General features: G+C 49.8%; 1 protein-coding gene across 1 annotated transcript; it reads right to left on the bottom strand.

The window, feature by feature from the left end:
- Positions 1–6,711: 6,711 nt before the first annotated feature.
- LOC109744460 (uncharacterized) lies at positions 6,712–10,414 on the bottom strand. The gene is made up of 5 exons (XM_020303581.4): positions 10,168–10,414; positions 7,972–8,225; positions 7,652–7,863; positions 7,285–7,546; positions 6,712–7,182 (listed from the first exon to the last, which is right to left on the bottom strand). Exons 1-5 carry the CDS (start codon positions 10,223–10,225, stop codon positions 6,886–6,888), a joined length of 1,083 nt encoding a protein of 360 aa, XP_020159170.1. The 5' UTR covers positions 10,226–10,414; the 3' UTR covers positions 6,712–6,885.
- Positions 10,415–10,638: the final 224 nt, after the last annotated feature.

Here is a 10,638-nt window from a genome sequence, read left to right as displayed (position 1 = left end):
CTTGCCCGAGATTCGATCGTCGGTATCTCAATACCTAGTTCAATCTCGTTACCGGCAAGTCTCTTTACTCGTTCCGTAATACATCATCTTGCAACAAACTCTTTAGTTGCAATGCTTGCAAGGCTTAAGTGATGTGCATTACCGAGAGGGCCCAGAGATACCTCTCCGACAATTGGAGTGACAAATCCTAATCTCGAAATACGCCAACCCAACAAGTACTTTCGGAGACACCTGTAGAGCACCTTTATAATCACCCAGTTACGTTGTGACATTTGGTAGCACACAAAGTGTTCCTCCGGTAAACGGGAGTTGCATAATCTCATAGTCATAGGAACATGTATAAGTCATGAAGAAAGCAATAGCAACATACTAAACGATCAAGTGCTAAGCTAACAGAATGGGTCAAGTCAATCACATCATTCTCCTAATAATGTGATCCCGTTAATCAAATGACAACTCATGTCTATGGCTAGGAAACATAACCATCTTTGATCAACGAGCTAGTCAAGTAGACGCATACTAGTGACACTCTGTTTGTCTATGTATTCACACAGGTATTATGTTTCCGGTTAGCATGAATAATAAACATTTATCATGAAATAAGGAAATAAATAATAACTTTATTATTGCCTCTAGGGCATATTTCCTTCAGATTATCCTCAAGTTACAGACCCAGTCCGTATAGTTGCTACCATCGTCTTTCAGCTTGGTTTTCTCTAGGAACGCGTTGAAGTTGAGGGCAACATTAGCGTGGGCCATTGGATCTACATGATAGATTGTAAAGACAATTTTAGACTAAGTTCATGATAATTAAGTTCATCAACTCCCACTCAGATAGACATCCCTCTAGTCATCTAAGTGACACATGATCCGAATCGACTAGGCCGTGTCCGATCATCACGTGAGATGGACTAGTCATCAATGGTGAACATCTCCATGTTGATTGCATCTACTATACGACTCATGTTCGACCTTTTGGTCTCTTGTGTTCCGAGGCCATGTTTGTACATGCTAGGCTCGTCAAGTCTACCTAAGTGTTTCGCATGTGTAAATCTGGCTTGCACCCGTTGTATGCGAACGTTAGAATCTATCACACCCGATCATCACGTGGTGCTTCGAAACAACGAACCTTCGCAATGGTGCACACTTAGGGGGAACACATTTCTTGAAATTTTAGTGAGGGATCATCTTATTTATGCTACCGTTGTTCTAAGCAAATAAGATGGCCAATATCATCTTGCTCCTTTGATCTCCATCTTCGAGGCGCGGCATGATCACCATCGTCACCGGCATGACACCATGATCTCCATCATCATGATCTCCATCATCGTGTCTTCATGAAGTTGTCTCGCCAACTATTACTTCTACTACTATGGCTAATAGTTAGCAATAAAGTAAAGTAATTACATGGCGTTTATATTGACTCGCAGGTCATACAATAAATTAAGACAACTCCTATGGCTCCTGCTGGTTGTCATACTCATCGACATGCAAGTCGTGATTCCTATAACAAGAACATGATCAATCTCATACATCACATATATAATTCATCACATCCTTTTGGCCATATCACATCACATAGCATACCCCGCAAAAACAAGTTAGACATCCTCTAATTGTTGTTGCATGTTTTACGTGGCTGCTATGGGTTTCTAGCAAGAACGTTTCTTACCTACGCAAAAGCCACAACGGTGATATGCCAATTGCTATTTACCCTTCATAAGGACCCTCTTCCTCGAATCCGATCCGACTAAAGTGGGAGAGACAGACACCCGCTAGCCACCTTATGCAACAAGTGCATGTCAGGCGGTGGAACCAGTCTCACGTAAGCGTACGTGTAAGGTCGGTCTGGGCCGCTTCATCCCACAATGCCGCCGAATCGAGATAGGACTAGTAACGGTAAGAAAATTGAACAAATCATTGTCCATAACTACTTGTGTTCTACTCGTGCATAGAATCTACGCATAGACCTAGCTCATGATGCCACTGTTGGGGAATGTAGTAATAATTCAAAAAAATTCCTACGTGTCACCAAGACCAATCTAGGAGATGCTAGCAACGAGAGAGAGGGAGTGCATCTTCATACCCTTGAAGATCGCTAAGCGGAAGCGTTACAAGAACTCCATTGATGGAGTCGTACTAGCGGCGATTCAAATCGTGGAAGATCTGATCCAAGCGCCAAACAGACGGCGCCTCCGCGTTCAACACACGTATATCCTGGGGACGTCTCCTCCTTCTTGATCCAGCAAGGGGAGAGGAGAAGTTGAGGGAGAGCTCCGGCAGCACGACGACGTGGTGGTAGAGCTTGCGGTTCTCCGGCAGGGCTTCCCCAAACACTACGGAGGAGGAGGAGGTGTAGGAGGGGGGAGGGCTGCGCCAGGGGAAAGGGTGCGGCTGCCCTCTCTCTCCCTCACTATATATAGGGGGAGGGAGGAGGAGGAGGTGTAGGAGGGGGGAGGGCTGCGCCAGGGGAAAGGGTGCGGCTGCCCTCTCTCTCCCTCACTATATATAGGGGGAGGGAGGAGGAGGAGACGCCCTAGGGTTTCCCTAGTGGAGGGGCGGCGGCCACAGGGGAAACCCTAGATGGGTTTGGGCGCTCCCACCCCTAGGTGACTTGGCCCCCAAGCCCGGAGGGGGCGGCTGCCCTAGGGGAGGCGCCCCACCTCTCCAGGTTACGTGAGATGGGGTGGGAGGGGCGCACAGCCCCTTAGTGGGCTGGTGTGCCCCCTCCCATTGGCCCATAAGGCCCCCCAATGCTTGCCGGGGCCTCCGAAACCCCTTTCGGTCACGCTGGTCGTCACCTGGTACCCCCGGAACAAATCCGGACTCCAATACCCTTCGTGCAATATATTGATCTTCACCTCCGGACCATTCCGGAGTTCCTCGTCGTGTCCGGGATCTCATCCGGGACTCCGAACAACCTTTGGTAACCACATACAATTCACATTACAACTCTAGCGTCACCGAACCTTAAGTGTGTAGACCCTACGGGTTCGGGAACCATGCAGACATGACCGAGACACCTCTCCGGCCAATAACCAATAGCGGGATCTGGATACCCATATTGGCTCCCACATGTTCCACAATGATCTCATCGGATAAACCACGCTGTCGGGGATTCAATCAATCCCGTATACAATTCCCTTTGTCCATCGGTATGTTACTTGCCCGAGATTCGATCGTCGGTATCCCTATACGTTGTTCAATCTCGTTACCGGCAAGTCTCTTTACTCGTTCCGTAACACATGATCCCGTGACTAAGTCCTTAGTCACACTGAGCTCATTATGATGATGCATTACCGAGTGGGCCCAGAGATACCTCTCCGTCATACGGAGTGAACAAATCCCAGTCTCGATCCGTGCCAACCCAACATACACTTTCGGAGATACCTGTAGTGCACCTTTATGGTCACCCAGTTATGTTGTGACGTTTGATACACCCAAAGCATTCCTACGGCATCCGGGAGTTGCACAATCTCATGGTCTAAGGAAATTATACTTGACATTAGAAAAGCTCTAGCAAACGAACTACACGATCTTGTGTTATGCTTAGGATTGGGTCTTGTCCATCACATCATTCTCCTAATGATGTGATCCCGTTATCAACGACATCCAATGTCCATGGTCAGGAAACCACAACCATCTATTGATCAACGAGCTAGTCAACTAGAGGCTCACTAGGGACATGTTGTGGTCTATGTATTCACACATGTATTACGGTTTCCAGTAATACAATTATAGCATGAACAATAGACAATTATCATGACCAAGGAAATATAATAATAACCATTTTATTATTGCCTCTAGGGCATATTTCCAATAGAGGCCTTCTCGGGCCTTCCTCTTCTTGCCTTTCTTCTTCTCCTTCTTCTTCGGCACCTTGTACGGTGCCACGGCCAACATTTCCATCAGCAAGGCCATCCTGGGGCCCTCGGGCAGGGGGCCGCCATCGATCTGCACGGCTTTCTTCGGCCAGCTCTATGCGGGAAGGAGGACATGAGTACTTTGTCCGAAAGGAATATCCGAGCATAAAGGTAAAAAAATCATACCTCCCAAGGGGGCGTCGCGACATCGAGGCCGATGTCCTCCTCCGTGGCTGGCCAGTCTTTTTAGGCTTGAACAACACCTTCCACAACTTATCGTGGGAGGTGCGGTAGAAGCGAAGCACGGTGACAAGGTCTTCGGGCTTGTAGGACCACATGGGGACAGCCCGGTCTTGGCAGGGTAGGAGTCGCCAGCGAAGCATGATCTGAATTACGTGGGGTAACTCAACCTTCTTCTTCATCATCTTGGATATCCGGCTCTGAAGCGGCTCCACCTCTGTGGTTGACCCCCAGTCTAGGCCTTTCTTGGTCCACGAGACCAGCCTGGTGGGGGGGGGGGGTCCGGATCGGAAGGCAGGGATCTCCGCCCAAGCCGCACCTCGTGGTTCCGTGATATAGAACCACTCCTTCTGCCAGATCTTAACGGTCTCTATGAAAGTGTCGTCCGGCCACTCAACTCGGGGGAGTTTTCTGACCATTGCCCCCCTCCCGCGCGCAGTCCACCTGTTGGCTGTCAACAATCTTGGGCTTGATGTTGAAGACCTTTAGCCACAAGCCGAAGTGTGGTCGGACCCGAAGAAGGGCCTCGTAGATGATGATGAAGGTCGAGATGTGTAAGAAGGAGTTTGGGGCGAGATCGTGGAAATCCAACCCGTAGAAAAACATCAACCCCTTGACAATGGGGGGAGGGGGAAGCCTAATCCCCGGATGAAGTGGGGGAGGAACACCACCCTCTCGACTGGCCTCGGCATGGGGACGACCTGGCCCTCCTTCGGGACGTGGTGGGTGACGATGGCCGGTAGGTAGCCGGCGCTCTTCAGCTCCAGGATGGCGTCTTCGGTGACGCTGGAGGCCTCCCACTTGACCTTGGAGCCCGAGCCGACCATGGAAGATCGAGGAGATGGCCGACGGAGTCTTTGGAAGAACAAATGGATCTGGGCGCTGGGGCTCAGGAGAATGGGAGAGAGATGGAAAGGGGGGAAGTGAGAGCGTGCGGTAAAAATGGTGGTTGTTCCCCTTTTATAGGCTGCTGTAATACCAAAAGCCCTTTTACTGCGCCACAGACCTCGCGTCTTCCCGATATAATCGTGTCGTTGTGCACGCGTGAGATAACGCAAATCATTGATCATATCCCTTGAAAACAGGACACTGTCTCGAACCGCGAATCGAGTTTTCACAACTGGTCACTAATTGTGGCCGGCTGTGAACTTTCGCCAAAAGTTGTCAAGACGCTATTCACACTTGAGAGGCTGGCCTTCGAGGCTAAGTAAATCATACAATCCGGAAATCAGGGCATAATCCGGATAATGCATGGCTGGAGATGGTCAGGCAACCCTTGAAGGTTCGGCTAAGGATACCGGCATACCTGGCACAAGCACCGCGGAAGGAAGGAACTGGTCCACAAAGCCGATGACTCCCGCACATACCTCGGCTTCGAAGAGTAGTTCGGGGGCTACTGAGGGAGTCCCGGACATAGGGGTCCCCGGGCTGCCGGTGCACCTCTCGTGGGCCGGACAGTTGGGCCATTATTGATCCAGCATTGGAAGGCCGAGGTATAAGCAAATCTGTGTTCGGGCAGGAAACCTCCGAAGCCTTAGCATATCCTCCAAGTAAGATAAGGGAGTCGGTGTGTTTCCCCTGATGGTAATCAACCATGTGTAAGCCTAGGTACCCCTGGTGTCTATATAAACCAGAGGGTTTAGTCCGTAGAGGCAGAACCATCATCCTACTCATCCAGGGTTTAGTTCATCCGATCTCATGGTAGATCAACTCTGTAATCATCATACAAACACATCAATACAATCAAGCAGGACGTAGGGTTTTACCTCTTCGAGAGGGCCTGAACAAAATATCGTCTCCGCGTTCCTTTCCCCATCGATCCAAGATCTACAGCTCGGGACCCCCTACCCGAGATCTGCCGGTTTTGACACCGGCAGATGGGTGGGTGTGTGGCGGCACAGAGGTGAGGGAAATGGGATGCGTCTAGGGTTGGGGGTCACCGTGCGGCTTAAATAGACGGGTTTGGGCCTCGGGCTGCGTGCCGGAGCGGCGCCATAAAAAACCGAAGAAGACAGCCACCCGACCGATGGGTTTCTGAGTGTTTCTCCGTGGGTCCTTGCGGTGTGGTGGAGGTGTCCGGGCCACCCATATCCACCCCACGTATAGGATGGATATGAGAGGTATTGGTCTGTCCGGGTATATTGAGGCCGGTATGAAGAGCCCGTCTTGTTCTCTTATTTTTTACCGGTCAGTGACCGGGATATCCGCTCGAGCATGTAGGGGAGGGGTTTAGGGGGCTTGGTTATAGATGCTCTGATCGTCGGTTAAATGTAGGGGAGGGGTTTGGGGGGCTTGGTTATAGATGCTCTGATCGTTGGTTAAATGTTAAAATAGGGATTTTGGTCGGCAGGAGCTAGCAGCCCAAAGAGCCGGCAATGAGAGAGAGCGCCAGGTTAGTGCGGACCATGGACAGCGAAAGCGCTGGGCGTCTTGTGTTGTGCCATCTCCGGACGATGCAAGATGCGTTTCTCGGCTCCAAAACCGCATGTGGTCCAAGTCGCCGGCGGATCGACAGCATGCCCGGCCGTCCGCCTCACTCACGGCCCCCGGGTCACGAGTCCGTTCCGAGGCCAGCTGCCCTGGTCAAGCCCAAATGGGACCGGATACATACTCCAAATGGGAGACACTGTTTTCTGCACGATATATACAAAGTGTCTGCCGTCGTGTTCCAGACCGAAAGAAACACTATTATTCGGTGCCCGTGGGGAGGAGCTAACCACACGGCGCTGCGGTACTGCACCAGAAGCATACTACATAGAGATAGATGATGGGGACTGGAAGGTCACTGCTCTCCGAGCAGCAGGGACTTGACGATGGCGTCGGCCATCTCCTGGGCAACTGGGAAGAGGTGTCCGGACTTCGGGAGCTCGTGGTAGACCACCCAAGGGAGCCTCTCGCTGATGTACCTGGACAAGATGACCGGCACGATGAGGTCCTCCGCGCCGTGCCACAGGTGCACCTTGCCCTCGCCGCCGGCGAACGGGTCCTTGAGGTCCAGGGGGCTCCAACCCCACTTCCCGAACCCGACCATCATGTCGCGGTGCAGGCAGTAGTACTCCCCCTGCTGCCTTATCATCGCCTGCGAGACGCACAAACGGACCAGAGAAATGAACCGTCAGTTCAGTTACACGGGGATTTTATAGCCAGCTTAATCATGCCAGGTGCTTGTTACTATACGTACCATGTAGGTTCGCATTCCAAACTTCTCCATGAGCTTCGCGTCTTCTTCGGACAGGAGTGCAGGGTTGTAGGCGATGACGCTGGAGGCCGGGAAGAGCTTCTGGGTGTTCCACCAGTAGGTCAGCCATGGCAGATGATGGGAGACCCAGACCGCCCATTGATCCCGTGGGAGCTGCTGGTACCAGGCGTCCCATGACACGTTCGACGGCAAGCCGGACCACCAGTAGTTGCCCACCGGCCCGAGAACGGCCACCCCGGAGAGCCTGTTGCACCACGGTGGAACAACACATTCAGACTTGAGGCATTTGATGTTGCAGTGAAGAAAGATGCACGGTGATCAGCTTGATAAGTACTGGATGCCGTGTTACCTGTGCGGGATGTGCTTGAGGCAGCTCCACATGATTTCGCCGCCCATGGAGAAGCCGATGAGGTGGAATTTGGGGCCCAGCTGCAGGTTGTCGGCGAGCTCCTCGATGTCGAGGGCGATGCTCTTCTCAGACGGCGCCGGGTCAGGGTCGCTCTCACCGTACCCAGGCCGGTCGAAGGACAGCAGGTAGATGCCCAGCTCTTGTGCCAGCTCCTGCACCAGATTTCATCCGTCCATGACGAGACAATCACTCAGTGTCAGCTTGAAGTAGATTGTTCTATCCTTAAAATGATTCTTAAGATAATAATCAACAATATGTACCGGGGAGACTTGAAGCGCGTCGTATCTGCAGGAGTCGAATCCATGGACGAAAATGATCTTGTACTTGGCCTTCTCCTTTGGGACGCCAGATTCCAGGTATGCCAAATGCCTGCCGTCTTTGAGTTTTGTTCTTGATGCTGTAACAGGGGGGCCACCCGGCGAGCCAACGATTCTCGGAGCCGGAGGCTGAAGCTGCTTGTACAGCAGCGCCGCCAGGAACACAAACAGAGCAAAAGAGAGCTTCCACGCCATTCCTGTGAAATGAGATAGCAAACACGTGAAATCAGTGCTGTGTCCCTGCAATTTGACCTTCTGCACCTCGTTTAAATTAGTGTACAGATTGTAAGATGTCTTCTGGCTTAAGAGATGGACTGTTTCAACTTAGCTTTTGACATAAATCAGAGATGGAAGGTTTGAACATGCACCAAGGTGCAACGTCATAAAGTTCTACTAGAAGGTTTGTTATTACAGTACAGGTCCAACATGACATTTTCAATATGCAAGATTGTAGAACCTATCTTGAGATATTTTCATGACATTGACAGCACTAGCATTAGAATTTCTGAATACGTCTTGTTGTTGTGGACAGATTGGTGAATCAGGCATTCAGACGTATTGAAACCATTATACCAAGAGAAAATCTCCCAAATGATTAATGAAGTCTGAAGGAAAGCATAGTAGGTCCCACGAAATAATTAAGTATGTCGTGCATCTGTGATCTGTCAGCTAAGAAACAGATAGAAGCAAAAGATAGAATAATCTACTAGTAGTAGTATCATCTTAAACTGTCAGTTTCAAGCATAGGTTCATCCACTGTCAACTCGATCCCTACATGGAATAAATAATGAAGGTTTGATTGTCTGATAGTGCTGTGCCCTAAGAAAACAAATCAAGATCTGATCTTCAACGTGTGGTTTGTGATCGGTGATTCTAAGGCTTCTAGCTGTACTCCTTTCGTTTCCAGACAGAAGGGCTCAAATCCCAAATTTTAAATCTGACGAAGTTCTTCTCTCTCAAAATAAATAAATAAATGAGTGCAGACGTTTGCGTGTCCTCCTCCATTACTTTAAATAGCATTTCATTATCAGAACCAAAATAATACCATGTTTATTTGTAATATACACTAATATATAATTATCCATGCATGTCACGAGGTAAGCCCTCATGGGTCATGTATTCGAGCACCACGCAACACACTCCGTCAACAGTTATGTGACTTACTAGAGTTTTGAATGCAGTAATTCTTTTCCTCTAAGAAAATGACACCATATGCTTTGCAAGAAAACAACACCAGGATATAAAATTGAAAAGTGGTCAATGAAATTTCTACGACAGATATCGAGTGGTATGAAAATTTTGCGACAAAACTTTGGACATGGGACGCAGGAAAGGTAAGTAACTTTGAATATTCTAGCAAGGGGAAATGTTCTGAACACTATGCAGTTTAGCAGCAGATCTGAAAGGATAGCCAACTCTGAAGAGTTTCTAAAGAAAATTGAAAGTTCAGTACACCAGGTTCCTTTGTCAGCCAAGAAGCGGTTGAAAGCAAAAGGTATAAAACAAATATGTCATCTTGGACTGCCAGTTTAATGCCGATGTTCATCGAGTGGCGCTACTGAGTCATTCTCTCAAGAGAAGTAATCTAACTGGGTCATCTATAATCAAGCGACAAAGTGGCGTAGATTTCTGAAACCGAGCAACTATTTTATTACCCTGGGAAGCAAAACTTGTACACATATTTTGCTAGGAATCCAGGATGACTCCTTCACCTATTGTCTTTATTTGGATTTATATATGCAAATAACTTGCTTGGTGAATAAATTTCCACTGCTAAAAAGTGGCAAGGACGGGGAATTAGGTATATTACGATGCTAGGGATCTGCAACAGGAATTAAGTTGTGTTTTTCAACTGGTTCAGACGAGTGCAAGAAGGAACAAAAACTACTACTATGCAGTTGGAGGCAACAAACAGAGGTGCACTTCACTTATGACCGGACAATCTCGCGAATCACGTCGTTACACGTCGTAGTAAGAGCAAATCCACCACTACTCGCGATCAAAGAAGCAAGAAAGCAACCGGGCGGATCACATGGTACCCCAGGTCCAGAGCAACACATAAAAGTCAGGCAAAACCGCCAAGCATAAGGCGTAAACAACAAAGAGATTAGGAGAGGACGGAGGGGTGTGCGTGCGTACCGCCTCCGCCGGAGGCCGGCGCCGGTGTTGGAGGCCGCTTGGCGGCGGAGTCGGCCATCGATCGGCTGCGGCGGCAGCAGCGAAGGGCGGGGTGGCGAGCAAGCAAGTTCCACGAGTACGACGGCGGTGGGCGGTGGCCCTGTCCCCGCTGCCCTGCCTTTACAACTTGGCTGTGCTTCCTGACGGCCGCTACTAGTGGTAATGGCCTCTCTTGGCCTTGTATTAAAGCAGGGCTGTACACTAGGCAAATTTAACAATTTTGACCTATAATCGAAATCAAATCACAGAATGAACTGGTTGCGAAACTATTTCACTCCCCTGACCCTTTTGTGTAGCGCCCGCCACGTCGGCGCCACACCTACTGTGCAATGCCTCCCAGATAGGCGCTACACGGCCAACGTCGCACCCATATGTGCCCAAGTCAGCGTGCAGCGCCTGAGAGCTAGGCGCCACACTACACAGTGCAGCGCC

This window comes from Aegilops tauschii, chromosome 2 (assembly GCF_002575655.3).
Source record: "Aegilops tauschii subsp. strangulata cultivar AL8/78 chromosome 2, Aet v6.0, whole genome shotgun sequence".
Taxonomy (NCBI): domain Eukaryota; kingdom Viridiplantae; phylum Streptophyta; class Magnoliopsida; order Poales; family Poaceae; genus Aegilops; species Aegilops tauschii.
Note: the sequence above shows the minus strand (reverse complement) of the source record. Positions and strands in the feature narration are given on the sequence as shown.

Excerpts from the sequence above, each read along its gene's own strand:
- LOC109744460 (XM_020303581.4), bottom strand. The coding sequence starts at position 10,225 with ATGGCCGACTCCGCCGCCAAGCGGCCTCCAACACCGGCGCCGGCCTCC. Across the intron at positions 8,226-10,167 it reads GCCGGCCTCCGGCGGAGGCG|GAATGGCGTGGAAGCTCTCT; the intron begins GTACGCACGCAC and ends CTCATTTCACAG. Across the intron at positions 7,864-7,971 it reads ACGCGCTTCAAGTCTCCCCG|GAGCTGGCACAAGAGCTGGG; the intron begins GTACATATTGTT and ends AATCTGGTGCAG.